The sequence below is a fragment of the Pseudophryne corroboree genome, chromosome 4 (genome assembly GCF_028390025.1).
Source record: "Pseudophryne corroboree isolate aPseCor3 chromosome 4, aPseCor3.hap2, whole genome shotgun sequence".
Taxonomy (NCBI): Eukaryota; Metazoa; Chordata; class Amphibia; order Anura; family Myobatrachidae; genus Pseudophryne; species Pseudophryne corroboree.
Window position 1 is genome coordinate 553,229,089 of NC_086447.1, and position 20,705 is coordinate 553,249,793.

The following is a 20,705-nucleotide window of genomic DNA, read 5'->3' on the forward strand; positions in this document are numbered from 1 at the left end:
TAGCCTTCCCTAATAGCAAAACGGGGGCAGGGTATCCTAATATGTGCAGTTCCACATCTGCTGGAAAGCTGCTTGAGCACCCCTGTAACATGATGGCGTGCTGTGGTCTTGCTATGTATGATGGAAATGATTCCGTGCATTGCACACACACAAATATATTGCATGCCTGAACTTCTGCCGCATTGTGTGGAGATACTAAGGTCTATTCGTGAAGCAGTGAAGAGACTGGAGAAGTGATTTAGTGGAGAAGTTGCCCATGGCAACCAACCAGATTTGAAGTAACATTTATCAAGTGCATTCTATAAAATTATAGCTGCTGAATGGTTGCCATGGGCAACTTCTTAACTCTTATTACTGCTTCATGAATAGACCTGAAAGATAGAAAACGTAAATAGCATTTATAAGTCACATAAATGTAAGTGTTGTAGCAGTCACAAATTCCAGGTGGTAACAGTGGTTATTGCAGAGAAATGTTTTGTACTGTGGTAGAAAACAAGCAAAGGCATGTGAAATAAAACATTACAAATTATTATACCTTGTACTGGCTACTAGAACTTGAAATCACTGCAAACAAACAGTATCCCAATTAAATAAAAGGTTGTGGTTATGGTGACAGAGAGGATTAACAGACAGTTTGGTATTAGTAAAAAAATGTGCTCATCTATAAATTACTGATACAAAAGATGAGAGTCAGGAAGACAGGGGCCTGAATTTACAAATGTGCAACAATGTGGCATAAGCCCTTGTGGCAGAGAACACTGCATGTCATGAGTGCAAATTGATGATACAGTAGGACTCCTTTCATTTGTAAACAAAAAAATAAAAATTGAACGTTTGACAAACTTCTTCAAACCAATAAAGCCAAGCCTATAATTCCTAGTACTACAGATCACAAATGATAAACACTAACTCTTTCCTGCTAATTTGTATGCATCAGCAGACTGGATTATTGGAAAAAAGGAACTGCGTGTTAGGTTTTCCATATTAAAAAATAAAAAAATATGGGACTGCAACGGACAAACTAAGACACACACCGAGACCATAGATATAGGTTTGTGGTTTCAGCTCTGTAGAAGGACATGGGCGAGAACAAGTAGAGAGAAAGTAATAAGTCATCATGTGACTATCACTGGAGGATTGGGAAGGCAGGAGAGCAGCAATTACACGGATTTGTGGGCAGGTGGTTTCTTTTTTAATAGCTCACTAAAAAAGTACAAGTCTCAAAAATAAGAGGTCTACTTTACAGATGGAATGCCTGGTTGACTGCTATATTCATAGCCTTCAATAGAGGGTGCTACAATCACATGATTCAGCCTAGAAGCCTGAAGTCTACAAAGAAATGTATACACAGAACAGTAATTACTACAATTAACGTCATCTATAATAAATCATCATCAGACAAACTTATGTGGGAAGGAGCATTGGAAAATGGTCTGTATGGTATGCAGTTAATTTGCCGGCAGTCGGGACCCTGACGGTCAGGATACAGACGCTGGAATCTTGACTGCTGACAATACCAAAAGCTGGAATCCTGGCTCACAGGGGATATTCCCACTCATGGGTGTCCACAATACCCATAGAGTAGGAACAGAACCTGCGGCAAGAGCAGCGAGCCACAAGCGTGACAAGCCCACAATGAGGACTTGTTGCGCACACCTCGCTGCCAGAAAACTGACGGCCGGGATGCCATAGTCGGTATACTGACGCCCGGCATCCAGATCGTTGATAAATCATACTGATACCAGTCTGTAGTGTTTACATTTATTTGAAGTCCTCTAGAAATAGTTACAGATGACTGAGGAGAACATTTTGGGAGTTCGCCAGGATCAGCAAGTCGTCCAGATACGGCAGGAACCTGATTCCCTGATGGCAAAGAAGGGCTGTCATCACGGCCATGACCTTGGTGAAGATCCGAGGAGCCGTGACCAGTCCAAATGGCAAAGCCTGGAACTGATAATGGAGGTTGCCAATAGCAAACCGCAGATATTGTTGATGCGATACGGCAATAGGTATATGCAGGTAAGCATCCTGTATGTCCAGGGATACCATAGAGTCTTCTGGTTCCATGGCCAATACAATAGAGTGCAGACGGAACTTGGACACTCTTACAAATTTAATAAATACAATGGTAATGTGGTCACAATAGGTGCGCTAGAAAACAGTGTGCAGCCCGACAGTCGTACCCACAACAGAGGATTTCCCGTCACCTCCACCACAAATCAATATATACAGAAAAAATGGGGTAAACTTATCTGGCGCTACTGTTGACCGGATTTCCTTTATCACTAATTCTCCGGATTGTGTGGTTTGTTCATATCATATCCACCCAAAAGCAAAAATGGAATTGGATATAGTGATGTACAGTTTTTTTAATATATAACACTGTTTGTATATATAAAAGTTTGGCGTAATGCAATGTCACAATAAAATATCACATAAAAGCTTCACACATAACAACCAATGACAAATATCAGCCTTATTGTCTGTGATATATATGAAATTACCAGAGGCGGCGAACTGACAAAGCAGAATTAGTGATAAAGGAAATCCGGTCAACAGTAGCGCCAGATAAGTTTACCCCACTCTTACAAATTTGTTCAATGCTTTGAGGTTGAGTATAGGCCGGAATGACCCATTTGGCTTCGGAACTAGAAACAGGGTCGAATAGTATGCCCTGACTCTCTGGGACAGAGGTACCGGTACTACCACTCCTGTGTCCAGGAAGGATTGCACAACCAAGTGTAGAGCTTGCGCTTTCAACGGATCCGAAGGGATAACCGTTGAGTAGAACATGCGAGGTGGGACATCTCTTGAAAGAGATTGCATACCCGTGAGAAACAACTTCCCACACGCAGGCATCCAAAGTGGTCTTTAACCAGGCCTGGGTGAGCTGCAGAAGTTGGCCTCCCACCCTGGGGTGCCCCAGGGGCAGCCCACCCCGTTATGCAGCAAGCTTGTCTTGTTTGGAAGCAGGCTGACTGGCGGCCCAGGATTGTTTTGCTTTTGGCTTAGTGGTTTTGGAAGTACGAGCCTGTCTCGGGTACGCCTGACTCTTTGCTTTCCCTGGAGGCTGAAAGCAACGAAAAGTGGTACTCTTTGCCTTTGGTGCAGAAGATTAGTACTTGGGAGAAACGCAGTCTTAGCAGTTGCCAAGTCAGTCACAATCTTATTCAGATCCTCCCCAAAAAGGATGTCTCCCTTAAAATGGAGCACCTTCCAGGACCCCAACTACAGAATTCGGCAAGCCAGTATAGACCTAGTAGACGCCTTGGCTGCCATTACACATGCCTCAGAGGCTGCCTCCTGAAGATAGTGGGAGGCTGAGGTAATGAAAGACAGATATTGTCTGGCAGTGTCAGAAATATCCTGAGGCAGCTCATACTCAATTGCCTGAACTTCTTAAAAAGCTCTTTTCAGGGCTGCCTAGCGCAGCCCCACCTGTTAAGTGACCTGCTCTGCAGGCAGCAACTTACAAACTGAGCTCCAGTGCCCAGAGGCGGGGTTATAGAGGAGGCTGTACAGTGCATCCTGGGAACAGTCCAAGTTTTAGCCTATTGGTGCCTCGGATCAAAATCCAACTCTACACCCCAATGCGTTCCCTGTGGAATCCCAGTGTACCCCGCTGCAGAGAATATTATTTAATTTTTTTTACAGGCTATCGTATTAGATTGCCTGTAAAAAAAATACATTATCTACCAAAAACACACAGGTTCAGTGATAACCCGCTGCTCGTGCTGGCCTTTTGGAGCTTATAGGATAGCCCCCGGGGCAAACTGGGTATCCCACAATTACTTTTTTTTTCCAATTTAGATTCAGATTTACTAAGTGGGATAGCTCACAAGGGCAGTATGTGCATGTCCTACCCATTTGCACTCCATTCAAGATGGCACATGATATAGTACTGGGGGAATATTTTGCTGTTACTGGTAATTTTTGGGCTGATGTTACCAACACAAGCATCCAAGTGCCACCCCCATACAAGTCCCGCCCCTAGACACGTGCCTATTGCTTTGCAACTGTTATACAGTAGTGCTGCCATTGGATACCTAGATGGAAAATTATTCAGAACCACTTGTCCAGAGAATACACACATTGCCTCTGTCTAGTATTATCCAGGATATACTGTAACATTAAGCAAGCAGATTGCATCAGAACTGCATCACCTGAATTGCTCCTCTTCCCTTGATATCAAAGTCGACAATGTTTCAACTATTTTATAGCTGGCAAACAAAAAATTCTAATGAGTTTCAAAAATATACAGCATAAGCTAATATTAGTGTGTGTGCAACGAATAAAGCCTGCATTATGTTTTCTCACCCTGTCAAATGATGACACTACCAGAAACATCAGGCTTTCAAAATGATTTTTGTAAGAACAGTGGTTTTATAATTAGGGCATAAAATCCAAAACACGACCCCTCATACTTGTCTGAATGTTCTGCTTTCACACGGTGATGCAAAGGGATATTAGCAAAGCAACAATGTATAAACAAAGATGAGTAATAGAATAATGTGGGAATCATCCGGTGACGTGAGAAAGAGGCCAAAGTGAGTGTGAGAAGCCGTCTACACTCTCAGACAAATCTTTTTCTGCACAGTTACACACAGTCACCTGTGAGGAAATTCGTTTTAAGATTTTGGATTCAACAGTCAGTATCAGTTTGACAGTACACTATGGTTTCATGTACAGAAAGGACTTTCAGAAGGTATTGTAGGTCCAAAACAGACAGATGTAGCAATAAAAATAAGAAAGAACATCCTTCGATAGCAGATTGCAGCAATGCCTATCGGCTTACCTTTTACTGTGCATGTTTCATTGGGGGGCATGGCTAGTAAACGGTCTCCAGTTTGCACATAGCCAGCTTCTATTTTGCCAGTCACACAAAATCCTGAGCCTTGATCTGTACACATAACAGTAATGTTAAACCAAAACCACATAACAGTTACCATCTACTAAAAAATATACATTGCATATAACTGATTTTCATTTCTCTATTGTAAACTGTAAATTAAACTCACACAAAACAAGAACAAATATTTAAATCAAAAAGTTCTCACCCTCTTCTTGATTAGCACCTTAATGCATGGGACAGTATATTTCTGTCAGGCAGCATGAAGCATATTGCCCTACACCAACACTGCAGCTTCTTGTGTTCCCCATCAGGCTTTTATGCACAAGTCTCATAACACCACATCTTAACAATATTAACTCTCCAGGTAAATCTACATAGATGAGGTAACTGGTACCACCTCAGCAGATCAGTGGCTCAGTTTCGGCAAACTAAAGGGAACGTAGCGCATGTTTGGTAAACTAAAGTCTCCTGCTAGTTCATAAAGCTCTCCCTAATTCTACTGATTTATACAACTAAAGAATTTACCAGCTACTCCAATAATCTTTCCAGCAATTACAATTTAGACAAATAAAAAGACCTTTGCAGTCTCAACTCCTGTTTACAATATTTTGTCCTTCTACACAAACCATGCTGCCTAAGTATTTCTAACTACTGCAAAGATACGGTTGAACCAACCAAATCTGAAACTTCATCAGAATGTGTAATAAAGAAATGACCATACCTTACCGATCCCATTTTACCCATTTAATCCAGTGTCCTTATCCAGTAAGTCACTCACTGTCTTTGCTCAGATCAATTCAGACAAATAGCCATATCTTTATAGGGATACGTTCAATTTGCCGGCTGTCAAAATCCCGGCGGTCAGGATGTCGACGCCGTAATCCCAACAGCCGGAAAACCAGCACACAGGGGCGATTTCCACTCATGGGTGTCCACGACACCCATAGAGTGGGAATAGAACCTGTAGTAAGCCTGCAGCGTGGCAAGCGCAGCGAGCCCGCAAGGGGCTTCGATGCGCTCGCCCCACTGTCGGCATTGTGGCGGCCGGGATCCTGACTGCCAGTAACCCATACACAACCCTTTTAAGGCACTAAGTAGTCATGCAGCATAAAAAGAAATTGTGTTTTTAATATTGTAGATCAGTTTAAATGACTAAATATATATATATATATATATATATATATATATATATATAAATTATTTAAACATTTACGTACATCGGTCACAGTACCACGATGCCGCAACATGACTGACACGCTGCTGGTTTGGGAGCGGTGACACAGAGCGTTTCAGACATGCGGAAGCCAGTGACCGTTTCCCCCGGCAGCATGATCTTACCAGACATCCTGGGTAACCTGAGAATTTTAAGGCTTGTACACACTAGGCGATATCACACACAATATCACTCATTGTCAGCCTTCTGAGCGATATCGTGTGTGATATCGCCAAGTGTATATGCTACAGACGACAAACGATGCACGGGCCCATGCATCATTTTCGCCCCCCTCCGTCGGCTGTGCATGCAGCGCAATTTGGACTTATCGTCCAAAACTGTATGCAAGCGGCGTGACGTCACTAAGCAATATTTTTACATAGACAAGTCTCATGTATTTATTATCTCATTTTGGGTGACCAGGACAAGGCAAAGTTCCGAGAACTGATTTAGCTGTTGTTTCCATTATGCTAGTAACATGAACAAGGAAAAAATGCTCACCTTTAAAAACATCAGATGCACAAAGTCTAAACGGTTTGTCTACTGAACGCTGTGGGGCTTTAAAGGAATCTGCATAAAAAAAAAACAAAAAAAAAACATGTACTTTATTTATCTACTGATGGAAATACAAGGTAAACTATCCAATGTAATAGCCCAACTAGAAAGTTGACACTAGAGTGATCTTGTAAGTGTTACAATTATCTCTTACGGAAGAAAACTGAATGCATCTTCTCTGTTGTTGGAGTGTGCAAATATAAAATAGAATATTTTTGCAACAACTGGGAACACTAACATCACTGGTTTGTAGGGTCTCATATGTTCAATGTTTGTATTTCAAAGACAGAAAACATACACCGAAAGTACCAACACCAATAACAGAACGTATTACTGTACCAATTTGGTCGATAAGGCACGGTCCTTTGTACCAACTAGTGAGGTCACTTATTTGACTCCTTTTTGCCAGGTTTTCACCACTGAGACCGCTGGTAGGAATGTAAGATACATCACTGTCCTACATGGAGTGAAATAAACACCACTGTAGTCTTAGAACATTGAAAAACAGTGTAATTCCAGTTTGCTGTCAAAGCTATTTTGCTGCAATATTTGCCACATCTTTACATGGTTTGTTTTAAATAAAAAAAATCCTATTCAATTAGTTTTCTTTCATTTTGTCTTGTTTTATGCATACAATCTATAAAAAGTGCAAGCATCACATACACAGCTATCAGTAATGAATCAGCCTTTTATTCATCATTTCTCGGTTATCTAAGATTGCAACTCCTAAAATGGCAACTTGAAGCAGAAATGAAGCACATTTCTTCAGCATAAACTATTCCAGGTATACTGTTTAGGTATATAGCATAAAGGCTTTGATACAAGGCTTTTTCTACTAACCATCTTTTACACTAAGCCTCATCAGAGACCCCAGCACTCCACCACCCATAATTCTCATCAGGCGATATCTTAATGCAAGCCAAGTGCTTGGTCTATATCAGTATTGAGATGGTGGAGAATGAATATTACACATGGATTACTTACTAAAGATGTCCATTAAATGCAGCCTTTAATCCTTTACTGTCCTGATACCAAATAAGGACTACAAGGATGGCCCAAAAAATGTAACTGTAATAATTGCAATTTTTTGGGCAATTCACATTTCGACACTAATCTATTTTACACTATGGCCTTTATAGCTAAACAAGAAGGGTACTCTATTGTTCATGCAAGTCAGAGTGTGTATTTAATATAAATTATTATTATTATACAACAGCAAAGAAACACAGAAAAAATAAAAAGTGAAATCATGTTACCTTGAAACCAGCTTGTTTTAAGAAGTGTCCAAGCTTACTAGTTACTTCGCCAAACCTATCTTGTTGCCAGTTTACCTGAAAGTAATACAAGAAAGCATAAAAGACCCTGCGCTCTATATACAACTACTGCATCTTGAAAACCTCCAACGCATGCTTTAAAAAAATAATTCCTTAGCATTAAATAATCGGATGGAACCAAAGTCAGCAGTTTGTGGAGCATCAAACATGAGATGTAAATGAAGGATGGTAATAATGAGGTCAGGAAGAACATGCAAAGGGAAAGTACAAAACAAGGAAAAAAAAATAGCTACCTGATCCATTTTATTGACTGCAACTGCTAGCTGAGTTACCCCAAGAGAGCGGACAAGGAGTGCATGCTCACGTGTCTGTCCACCAGCTTCAAAACCCGCTTCAAACTCCCCACGACTGGCATCTACAACCAAAATGGCCACGTCAGCCTAAAAGACAGGAAACAGTGTATACACAAAGAAGCAATGTGGAGCACACAAAATGTGTAGATAGAACAGCGAGTTCACCCCAAAAGAAGGCTTAAACAGTTCTGAAGCGTGCTTACATCTGGGAACAAAATGGTGTGAATTGCATTGTAAACAGATATTAGCCTACACTGAAGAAAAGACAAAACCTACTATAATATGTCTATTCTGTGCAATAAGTAAGCTCATAACTGTCACTTTCCAAACACAGCCTGTAATGTGACCGTTAGGAGCTGATTGGCTGATACTTTATCACCATGCGATTTATCACTCTCCAAGGCATGATAAATGTGGGCCATAGTAATGTACAGAATTGCACGTTGCCATTGTAGTTTACACAAATCAGTCAATTCTACATCAGCGATTCCGGTTACAGAAACAGTTCCTCATAATTCTCTAAAGAATTGTGTTATTTACTTCTGTCATTTCAATGTATCACTTGTATTTTTTAATGCGTTGATTCCTTATCATTTTGTGTGAAATGATTGTCAATATCTTCACAGTGATGCATTATAAACAAAATAACAAAAAATACAACATGGATATAGATTATCTGAACGCACTTGTGCAGCTCCTGTGATCATGTTTGGGATGAAATCTTTGTGCCCAGGGGCATCCATCAGAGTGATCACTTTCGTTCTTGTTTCAAATTTGGTCATGCCTACATCCATAGTCACTCCTCTACAAAGAGAAAAAAATAAGATTTTACTCACCGGTAAATCTATTTCTCGTAGTCCGTAGTGGATGCTGGGAACTCCGAAAGGACCATGGGGAATAGCGGCTCCGCAGGAGACTGGGCACAACTAAAGAAAGCTTTTAGGTCACCTGGTGTGCACTGGCTCCTCCCACTATGACCCTCCTCCAAGCCTCAGTTAGGACACTGTGCCCGGACGAGCTGACATAATAAGGAAGGATTTTGAATCCCGGGTAAGACTCATACCAGCCACACCAATCACACCGTATAACTCGTGATACTATACCCAGTTTAACAGTATGAAAACGACTGAGCCTCTCAACAGATGGCTCAACAATAACCCTTTAGTTAACAATAACTATGTACAAGTATTGCAGACAATTCGCACTTGGGATGGGCGCCCAGCATCCACTACGGACTACGAGAAATAGATTTACCGGTGAGTAAAATCTTATTTTCTCTGACGTCCTAGTGGATGCTGGGAACTCCGAAAGGACCATGGGGATTATACCAAAGCTCCCAAACGGGCGGGAGAGTGCGGATGACTCTGCAGCACCGAATGAGAGAACTCCAGGTCCTCCTCAGCCAGGGTATCAAATTTGTAGAATTTTGCAAACGTGTTTGCCCCTGACCAAGTAGCTGCTCGGCAAAGTTGTAAAGCCGAGACCCCTCGGGCAGCCGCCCAAGATGAGCCCACCTTCCTTGTGGAATGGGCTTTTACTGATTTAGGATGCGGCAGTCCAGCCGCAGAATCCGCCAGCTGAATTGTGCTACAAATCCAGCGAGCAATAGTCTGCTTAGAAGCAGGAGCACCCAGTTTGTTGGGTGCATACAGGATAAATAGCGAGTCAGTTTTCCTGACTCTAGCCGTTCTGGAAACATAAATTTTCAAGGCCCTGACTACGTCCAGTAACTTGGAATCCTCCAAGTCCCTAGTAGCCGCAGGCACCCCAATAGGTTGGTTCAAGTGAAAAGCTGATACCACCTTAGGGAGAAACTGGGGACGAGTCCTCAATTCCGCCCTATCCATATGGAAAATCAGATAAGGGCTTTTACATGACAAAGCTGCCAATTCTGACACACGCCTGGCTGAAGCCAAGGCCAATAACATGACCACTTTCCACGTGAGATATTTTAGATCCACGGTTTTAAGTGGCTCAAACAAATGTGATTTTAAGAAACTCAACACCACGTTGAGATCCCAAGGTGCCACTGGAGGCACAAACGGGGGCTGAATATGCAGCACTCCTTTCACAAACGTCTGAACTTCAGGTAGTGTAGCTAGTTCTTTCTGGAAGAAAATCGACAGAGCCGAGATCTGTACCTTAATGGAGCCTAATTTCAGGCCCATAGTCACTCCTGCTTGTAGGAAATGCAGAAATCGACCTAGTTGAAATTCCTCTGTTGGGGCCTTTTTGGCCTCACACCAAGCAACATATTTCCGCCATATGCGGTGATAATGCTTTGCAGTTACATCTTTCCTGGCTTTAATCAGCGTAGGAATGACTTCCTCCGGAATGCCCTTTTCCTTCAGGATCCGGCGTTCAACCGCCATGCCGTCAAATGCAGCCGCGGTAAGTCTTGGAACAGACAGGGCCCCTGCTGCAGCAGGTCCTGTCTGAGCGGCAGAGGCCATGGGTCCTCTGAGATCATCTCTTGAAGTTCCGGGTACCACGCTCGTCTTGGCCAATCCGGAACCACGAGTATTGTTCTTACTCCTCGTTTTCTTATTATTCTCAGTACCCTTGGTATGAGAGGCAGAGGAGGGAACACATAAACTGACTGGTACACCCACGGTGTCACTAGAGCGTCCACAGCTATCGCCTGAGGGTCCCTTGACCTGGCGCAATATCTCTCTAGTTTTTTGTTTAGGCGGGATGCCATCATGTCCACCTGTGGCCGCTCCCATCGATTTACAATCAGCGTGAAGACTTCAGGATGAAGTCCCCACTCTCCCGGGTGGAGGTCGTGCCTGCTGAGAAAGTCTGCTTCCCAGTTGTCCACTCCCGGAATGAACACTGCTGACAGTGCTAGTACGTGATTTTCCGCCCATCGGAGAATCCTTGTGGCTTCTGCCATTGCCATCCTGCTTCTTGTGCCGCCCTGTCGATTTACATGGGCGACTGCCATGATGTTGTCTGACTGGATCAGTACCGGCTGGTGTAGAAGCAGGGATTTTGCCTGACTTAGGGCATTGTAAATGGCCCTTAGTTCCAGAATATTTATGTGTAGGGAAGTCTCCTGACTCGACCATAGTCCTTGGAAGTTTCTTCCCTGTGTGACTGCCCCCCAGCCTCGAAGGCTGGCATCCGTGGTCACCAGGACCCAGTCCTGTATGCCGAATCTGCGGCCCTCTAGAAGATGAGCACTCTGCAGCCACCACAGCAGAGACACCCTGGTTCTTGGAGACAGGGTTATCAAGCGATGCATCTGAAGATGCGATCCGGACCATTGGTCCAACAGGTCCCACTGAAAGATTCTGGCATGGAACCTGCCGAAAGGAATTGCTTCGTAAGAAGCCACCATCTTTCCCAGGACCCGCGTGCAGTGATGCACCGATACCCGTTTTGGTTTCAGGAGGTCTCTGACTAGAGATGACAGCTCCTTGGCTTTCTCCTCCGGGAGAAACACTTTTTTCTGGACTGTATCCAGAATCATACCCAGGAACAGTAGACGTGTCGTCGGAACCAGCTGTGATTTTGGAATATTCAGAATCCAACCGTGCTGGTGTAGCACCTCCTGAGATAGTGCTACTCCCACCAACAACTGCTCCTTGGACCTCCCCTTTATTAGGAGATCGTCCAAGTACGGGATAATTAAAACTCCCTTTTTTCGAAGGAGTATCATCATTTCCGCCATTACCTTGGTAAACACCCTCGGTGCCGTGGAGAGTCCAAACGGCAGCGTCTGGAATTGGTAATGGCAATCCTGTACCACAAATCTGAGGTACTCCTGGTGAGGATAGTAAATGGGGACATGCAGGTAAGCATCCTTGATGTCCAGGGATACCATGTAATCCCCCTCGTCCAGGCTTGCAATAACCGCCCTGAGCGATTCCATCTTGAACTTGAATTTTTTTATGTATGTGTTCAAGGATTTCAAATTTAAAATGGGTCTCACCGAATCGTCCGGTTTCGGTACCACAAACAGTGTGGAATAGTAACCCCGTCCTTGTTGAAGTAGGGGCACCTTGATTATCACCTGCTGGGAATACAGCTTGTGAATTGCCGCTAGCACAGCCTCCCTGTCTGAAGGAGTAATCGGCAAGGCAGATTTTAGGAACCGGTGGGGTGGAGACGCCTCGAATTCCAGTTTGTACCCTTGAGATACTATTTGCAGGATCCACCTGTGAGCGAGCCCACTGATCGCTGAAATGTTTGAGGCGGCCCCCCACCGTACCTGGCTCCGCCTGAGGAGCCCCACCGTCATGCGGCGGACTCGGAAGAAGCGGGGGAGGACTTTTGCTCCTGGGAACCTGCTGTTTGTTGCAGCCTTTTTCCCCTACCTCTGCCTCTGGACAGAAAGGACCCGCCTTTTCCACGCCTGTTTTTCTGAGTCCGAAAGGACTGTACCTGATAAAACGGCGCCTTTTTAGGCTGTGAGGGAACATGGGGTAAAAATGCTGACTTCCCAGCAGTTGCTGTGGAAACTAGGTCCGAGAGACCATCCCCAAATAACTCCTCACCCTTATAAGGCAAAACTTCCATGTGCCTTTTTGAATCTGCATCCCCTGTCCACTGGCGAGTCCATAAGCCTCTCCTAGCAGAAATGGACAATGCACTTATTTTAGATGCCAGCCGGCAGATCTCCCTTTGTGCATCTCTCATGTATAAGACTGAGTCTTTTATATGCTCTATGGTTAGCAGAATAGTGTCCCTGTCTAGGGTGTCAATATTTTCTGACAGGGAATCTGACCACGCAGCGGCAGCACTGCACATCCATGCTGACGCAATAGCTGGTCTAAGTATAATGCCTGAGTGTGTATATACAAACTTCAGGATCGCCTCCTGCTTTCATCAGCAGGTTCCTTGAGGGTGGCCGTATCCGGAGACGGTAGTGCCACCTTTTTTGACAAACGTGTGAGCGTTTTATCCACCCTAGGGGGTGTCTCCCAACGTGACCTATCCTCTGGCGGGAAAGGGAACGCCATTAGTAACTTCTTAGAGATTACCAATCTTTTATCAGGGAAAGCCCACGCTTCTTCACACACTTCATTTAATTCTTCTGATGGGGGAAAAACTACGGGTAGTTTTTTCTCCCCAAACATAATACCCTTTTTAGTGGTACCTGGGTTTATATCAGAAATTTGTAACACCTCTTTCATTGCTTCAATCATGCAACGAATGGCCTTAGTGGACATTAGACTAGACTCATCGTCGTCGACACTGGTGTCAGTATCCGTGTCGACATCCGCGTCTGCCATCTGAGGTAGCGGGCGTTTTAGAGCCCCCGATGGCCTTTGAGACGCCTGGACAGGCACGAGCTGAGAAGCCGGCTGTCCCGCATTTGGCATGTCGTCAAATTTTTTGTGTAAGAAGTTGACACGTGCACGCAATTCCTTCCATAAGTCCATCCACTCAGGTGTCTGCCCCGCAGGGGGTGACATCCCTTCTATAGGCATCTGCTCCGCCTCCACATCATTATCCTCATCAAACATGTCGACACAGCCGTACCGACACACCGCACACACACAGGGAATGCTCTAACAGGACCCACAAAAGCTGTGCCCTACCTTGGTGAAGACTGATGTCTTCTGCCGCCGATTTTCCGGACCTCTTCTTGCTTCTGGCTCTGTAAGGGGGACGGCGGCGCGGCTCCGGGACCGAACACCAAGGCCAGTTCCATGCGGTCGATCCCTCTGGAGCTAATGGTGTCCAGTAGCCTAAGAAGCCCAAGCTAGCTGCAAGCAGGTAGGTTCGCTTCTTCTCCCCTTAGTCCCTCGCTGCAGTGAGCCTGTTGCCAGCAGGTCTCACTGTAAAATAAAAAACCTAATTATATACTTTCTTTTTAGAAGCTCAGGAGAGCCCCTAGTGTGCATCCAACCTCGGCCGGGCACAAAATCTAACTGAGGCTTGGAGGAGGGTCATAGTGGGAGGAGCCAGTGCACACCAGGTGACCTAAAAGCTTTCTTTAGTTGTGCCCAGTCTCCTGCGGAGCCGCTATTCCCCATGGTCCTTTCGGAGTTCCCAGCATCCACTAGGACGTCAGAGAAAAACTGTTAGTGGAAACGGTAAAAGCAATACATTTAAAAACTACAATGATGAGGAAGCAAACTGCTACATCTAAAGGGTATACGGTCAGCATACCGATGGTCGGGATCCCGGCTGTCACATTACCGATGCAGAGATTCCGCCAGGGGCACCATACCACTGCCGGAATACCTGCAAGGTAGGCGATTCCCCCTCTGTAGGTGTCCATGACACCCACAGAGAATAGAACCTGTGGCGAGCCCGCAGCATGGCGAACGCAGTGAGCCCGCAAGGGGCTTTGTTGCTCTCACCCCTTCTCCCCCAGCATTCTAATAACTGGGATCCAGACGTCAGGACAATGACCGCAGGGATCCCGGTTGCCGGGATCATATACTGATCCCATTTAAAGAATGATTTGTAAATCCAATAGGCATTACTCACAGGAATAATTCCTAGCAAGAATGTAGTTTCATCTCACTACCATATACTTACAAAAACACTATAACACATCAAAACACATAACCCCCAGCATATTAACAGAACGGATTATATAGGTAAGCCTGAGGAAAATGCATAAAGCATTGAAATGTTGCTGACATTTCACTGTTCTAAGTTGTATTATTGACAGTCGCCTGGAGTGCCGCACATCTCTGTGTATTTATATATATATATATATATATATATATATATATATATATATATATATCTATCAAAACGCAATTATACCTAATTACTGCGCTGGTGCGGCAGCCCTCTAATTCGATCCTCCTGTTAGTGAGGACCATACAAAACAACACCTCCAGCAAATTGAATCAGAGGGCGCTCTCAATCACTTAAACTGGTTACCAACTAAAAATTGACCAAATGATTATGGCTTTACACAATTTATTAAAAGCAAAGTATTGCCCAATCTAGACAGAGGTAACCCTTTTTCACAATTACAGATCACAATATATGTCAAATGTACAATAGTGTAGGGTTTCTTTTCTCTCTGTCTTCAACCCTGACGCGTTTCGTCCTTCGTGGACTTCTTCAGAGGGATGGTCAACACAGCAAATGGTCAGTCCATGAAGCGACCATATATGAATTCAATGGGTTGAAACACTCTAATGCTCAATAGTGTTGAACACTTCAGACTAAATTAGCAATGGACCTCTTTCCAAAAAACACGCTGGTCCAAATGGTGTATGGGTAAATATCCCACTTTGGGTGAGCCTCAAAATAATGATGTGTGAGAGAAATAGGCCACAGATACAGCAGTAGTTCCTATGTGCTCTCCCAAGTGCAACATTGCTAATTTAGTCTAAAGTGTTCAACACTATTGAGCATTAGAGTGTTTCAACCCATTGAATTCATATATGGTTGCTTCATGGACTGACCATTTGCTGTGTTGACCATCCCTCTGAAGAAGTCCACGAAGGACGAAACGCGTCAGGGTTGAAGACAGAGAGAAAAGAAACCCTACACTATTGTACATTTGACATATATTGTGATCTGTAATTGTGAAAAAGGGTTACCTCTGTCTAGATTGGGCAATACTTTGCTTTTAATAAATTGTGTAAAGCCATAATCATTTGGTCAATTTTTAGTTGGTAACCAGTTTAAGTGATTGAGAGCGCCCTCTGATTCAATTTGCTGGAGAGATATATATATATATATATATATATATATATATATATATAGGTATCGGTTGGGTTCGGCACTCAGAAGGTTCCTGCTTCTACACTATATATATATATATATATATATATATTTCTACATTATGTGGACAAAAGTGACTGGACACCCCCGCACAACCGAGATAGTGTGCTCTTGCAGCAGATACGTGGTCGTGAAGATATAAAACGGGTAGAAGGGAAATGATCAGATAATTTGATAACAAAATGGCTTTCCAGAAGGCACTAAGAGTTTGAAAAGGGGATCATCGTAGGCTGCTCGGTCGGAGGTATGAGTGTGAGGAGCATTGCAGATGTTAGGAAGGTTCCTAAATCCACTGTCTCTTGTCATTTAATGCGTGGAAGACCACCTCACCCCAAAACTGTAACCTAGGGACCGGAGAATGCTAACCAGAGAATGGTATGCATGGGAACAGGAGACATCCCATGCATACCATTGCACACAAGTTCCTAATATCCACTAATGTGTCGGCAAGAACACTTCATAGAGAGGCCCGTGCACTTGGATATTATGGGCGAGCAGCTGATCATAGACCTCTAGTCACAAAGAAGAATGCAGCCCAGCGTTTACGATGGTGTAAAGCAGGCATTCCCAACCACGGTCCTCAAGGCACACTAACAGTGCAGGTTTTAGAGATATCCAGGCTTCAGCACAGGTGACTTAATTAGTAGCTCAGTTATTTTGATTTAACCATCTGTGCTGCAGCCTGGTTATCACTAAAACCTGCACTGTTGGTGTGCCTTGAGGACCGTGGTTGGGAATGCCTGGTGTAAAGGGTGCAAAAACTGGACAGCAGACCAATGGCAGCAAGTGCTATGTAGTGACGAATCACAATTTACAGCTTTCAGATCAGATGGACGTGTTTGGGTTTGGCGATTGCCAGGAGGATGTCTAATGATAGAGTGTACAGTACCTACAGTATAGGAGGTGATGGCATTATGGTGTGGGGCTGTTTCAACTGGTTTGGCATGGGTCCACTAGTTGTATGCATGGTCACATTAACACAGATATATAAAGATGTTCTTGATAACTCTGTGTTCCCTACATTGTGGCAGTTCTATGGAAATGACAAATGTTTTTATCAGGACAACAATGCCACCTGTCATGTTTTTAGGGTGACACTGGACTGGTATAAAGAAAATTTGGTAACCCGGATGAACTAGCCAGCTCAGAGTCAAGATCTTAACCCCACTGAGAACCTCTGGGACGAATTGGAGTGACAGGTGCGTTCTAGGCTGACTCGACCTTCAGTGTCGCATTTGGTCACTATACTTCAGGCGGAATGGCAAAACATAAGGTATGTTGTTGTCCAGGAACTTGTGGACAGTTTGCCAAGAAGGGTGTCTAAAGTAATCCGTGCACGTGGTGGACCTACAAAGTACTGACGTCAATAAAATCCTGATCTATTTGCCTTCAGTGTCCAATCACTTTGTCTACATTGTGTATATCTATCTTTCAGACACAGTGTAGATGACTGAATACCTCTGTCTTTCTTCTCCCGTCTCATCCAGCACCCAAGCATAAGCAAAAGAAGCTTTTCCTGCTTTCTTGGACTCCTGCTCATATTTGTGCATGGTTCTTTTGTTCACGTGTCCCAAGAGGTATAAGAGATGACCCATAAGCGTGCTTTTCCCTGCATCAACATGTCCTGTATTGAGATAGAAAAAAGCACTTATTGTAAACAAATATTTGGTAGATTTCTGCTTTTCATTCACTGATCAATTTGTACTTTAATGCAAAACACCGGTCTAATGGCACATAAGGACAAATAATATTTCATTTTTATTTTTTTCATTGCACATTAGTATTAGAATTATGAACGCTATTATGTTATTCTTGGGGAACAATATAGCGGAGTATAAAATTTTGGCAGAAAATGTTAGCAGGCTGAAAAAAGGCAGCATGTGCTTCATGCGCGCTTCACAGGGAAGTGTGTAAAGAGAATATACAGTATTATATAAACACTAGAAATGTATTTTGTGCTTCTGGAGATGTTCTGTAAAACACCAAGGTACGAGTTTCGGGATTGGCCCTGACATAAAGGGGACAGTGACATTATAGGGGGCGACAAATAGTTATGTCTAACCCCTAAATCATCCCCTGTACATGGGGCTTTAATCCAATTTCAAACAAAATGAGACAATCGTAACGTAAAAGGTACACATATTAATATAAGCTACCAACAAATATGGGAAAATGTACAGAAAATGGCCATCTATTACATTAAAATCTGATTTAGTTTGCGTGTCAAAATCTTTCCTGGTTTCTTTCCATATAACCATATACTTAACTCCCAACTCTCTCCACCCTAATACATCCTCAATGGCACACTACAATGTACTTTGCTCATTTATCCCTCCAATCACTGTTTCAGAGTCCTTCCTCTGCTCAGCCTTACATGGGCTCCCCTAGTCCTACAGAGTACACCTCAAACTCCTTATACTCATCTATAAAGCCCACAAACAATCCTCTCCCCCTATTTCTCTAATCTTATCCTAGTCCACACTTTTCCAACCTCTACGCTCTGCCAATGACAGGCGCATCGTCTCAGGACAGATTCCCTCTTCCAACTCCTGCCTCCAGGACATCTCCCATGTTGCTCTACATCACTGGAACTGTTTCACTCTTCTTGTCAGACTCCCCAAAGCTTCAACAGGACTCTCAGCACAAATCTATTAATCAAAACCCTAACTCAGCACCATTTTACCCCACACACTGACTCAACCCATGTTTGACCATCCCTCTTCTATAACGTGTAAGATTTAGCAAGCACAATACTCTCCCTTGTATATTCTCTTTCTTTAAGCTAGATACACACTGGAGCGATATCGGGCGATTGGGAACATCATATCGGCTAGATCGTTCAGTGTGTATGGCCAATCTGCACGCTCCTGCGGCTGCATGTGATATCGTCCAGTTGGTCATGCTGTGTAATGAAGGACTGAACAAGTGGCCATTCCGTTTACATCGTTCTGTCAGCCTCCATATCGTCCAGGTACACATCGCTGTGTAACCAGCTTTACCTACACCATCAACTCTTCCTGCATGGTATTGTTTTTGTTATCAGTGACTCTGAACCTGTGCACTGCACCCATCAACTGAGGTGACAATTCAACTGGTGCTGATCTTTTAGAAACTACATTTGTATGTGCATTTTGGGCCTAATTCAGATCTGATCACTGGGCTGCATTTTTTTGCTGCCCTGCGATCAGAAAGTCGCAGTCTACAGGGGGAGTGTATTTTTGCTGTGCAAGTGTGAGAACGCATGTGTAGCAGAGCTGCACAAACTGATTTTGTGCAGTTTCTGCGCAGCACAGGACTTACTCTTCCTGTGCGATAGAATCCTGATGATCGGGCCCGGAGCTGACATCAGACACCCCTCCCTGAAAATGCTTGAGCCCGCCTGCATTTTTTCGGACACTCCCTAAAAATGGTCAGTTGCCACCCACAAACTGGCTCTTCCTGTCAATCTGCTTGTGAATGGTTCATTCGCACCATCCAGTCACTGACCGGCGAAACCTGTTGTAGCCGTCTGACGCGCCTGCGCATTGCGGTGCACACATGCGCAGTTCAGATGATTGCCCGCTGAGCAAAAACGCACAGCAGTGATCAGATCTGAATTAGGCCCTTTGTGCGGAGCTGCAGACCCCTTGTGGTGCCCAACAGAGATGAGATTATATCAAAACTCTCTCTACCTCTATCACCCTCCCACTATCAGTTGGGGCCCTACAACACAACACTGTTGTTGGTCCATTGGTATTCACACTGTATCCCTCTTGCTTTGGGAAACTACCTCAAATCGCCTTCACTTTCATTATTTCCCCAAGCTGTTGCTTTACTGTCCTACTCGGCACCTTCCCTTATTTAATTCCTCACATCCAGTTATATCCCATAGAGATACTGCAAAAATATACCAGATGCTACCAAACTCTTATGCTGGGCATACATTAGGACGACTTGCATTAGATGCGAGCCATCCTACGACACCCCCCCCCCCCTCCCTCTGCCAGCAATCCGGCGTGCTATAGACTGTACGGTGCACTGTACAATCTATCGTACGTCTGTAATTGCCGGTGGGATCGTCTGATCATATGTGCAGCACATATGATCAGCTGATGCAATGTATGACCCGCCAGGCCGCGCATCGCATCCAAAACATGCACTACTGTATTTGCATGTTTTGTCGAATGACAGATCAATATTGTGTATTTGTATACGATATTGACCTACTGTATGGCCATCATTACTCATTCTACCGTAATCCCCCGTGACCACTGCAGCCTGCAGCCTTTGGTTATCTGGAATTTCCCTCATTGATCCTCACTTCAACTCATCTTAAATGCCACATCAAGACTAAACTTCAAGTCTCACTACCCTATATCTGCTGCATCACTTTGCTACACAAATCCCTACAATGGCTAACTGTGTCCTTCAGAATCCAAGTCATATTCCTCAACCTTACCATTTCATGAACTAATTACCCCAATGTCAGTCACATGCTAAATTGTAGAAGAATGAAACTTGACCTATTACTACAAGGTTGAGCAGTGGTTTTCCTCCTTGTCTTCTTTCCAGCTCCTCTTTAATATTAATTTTCCGTTTGGATTTTCCAGAGCTTTTTCCTTGGGATGGGGTGGAGGTAAGGTCTTCGGATACCTGTGATGTGTTAGCTGGCATGGTAGACTGCACACTGTTGTCGATTTCTTCTACATCATCCACAACTTGACCTCTGGTACAAACAGTTGCATCCTGCCCATTAAGTTCTGGTGCGGTTC

At 43.9% G+C, this 20,705-nt stretch overlaps 1 protein-coding gene across 1 annotated transcript in view; it reads right to left on the bottom strand.

Moving 5' to 3' along the window:
• The window catches only part of HBS1L (HBS1 like translational GTPase), a 292,045-nt gene that overhangs the window by 28,188 nt on the left and 243,152 nt on the right, over nucleotides 1-20,705 (bottom strand). The window contains exons 6-13 of the mRNA XM_063917372.1: nucleotides 20,457-20,704; nucleotides 17,413-17,578; nucleotides 8,934-9,051; nucleotides 8,188-8,334; nucleotides 7,877-7,951; nucleotides 6,960-7,077; nucleotides 6,567-6,635; nucleotides 4,796-4,900 (exon numbers count right to left, since the gene is read on the bottom strand). Coding sequence (XP_063773442.1) covers nucleotides 4,796-4,900; nucleotides 6,567-6,635; nucleotides 6,960-7,077; nucleotides 7,877-7,951; nucleotides 8,188-8,334; nucleotides 8,934-9,051; nucleotides 17,413-17,578; nucleotides 20,457-20,704 — 1,046 coding nt within the window. The remainder of the gene's footprint in view (nucleotides 1-4,795; nucleotides 4,901-6,566; nucleotides 6,636-6,959; nucleotides 7,078-7,876; nucleotides 7,952-8,187; nucleotides 8,335-8,933; nucleotides 9,052-17,412; nucleotides 17,579-20,456; nucleotide 20,705) is intronic.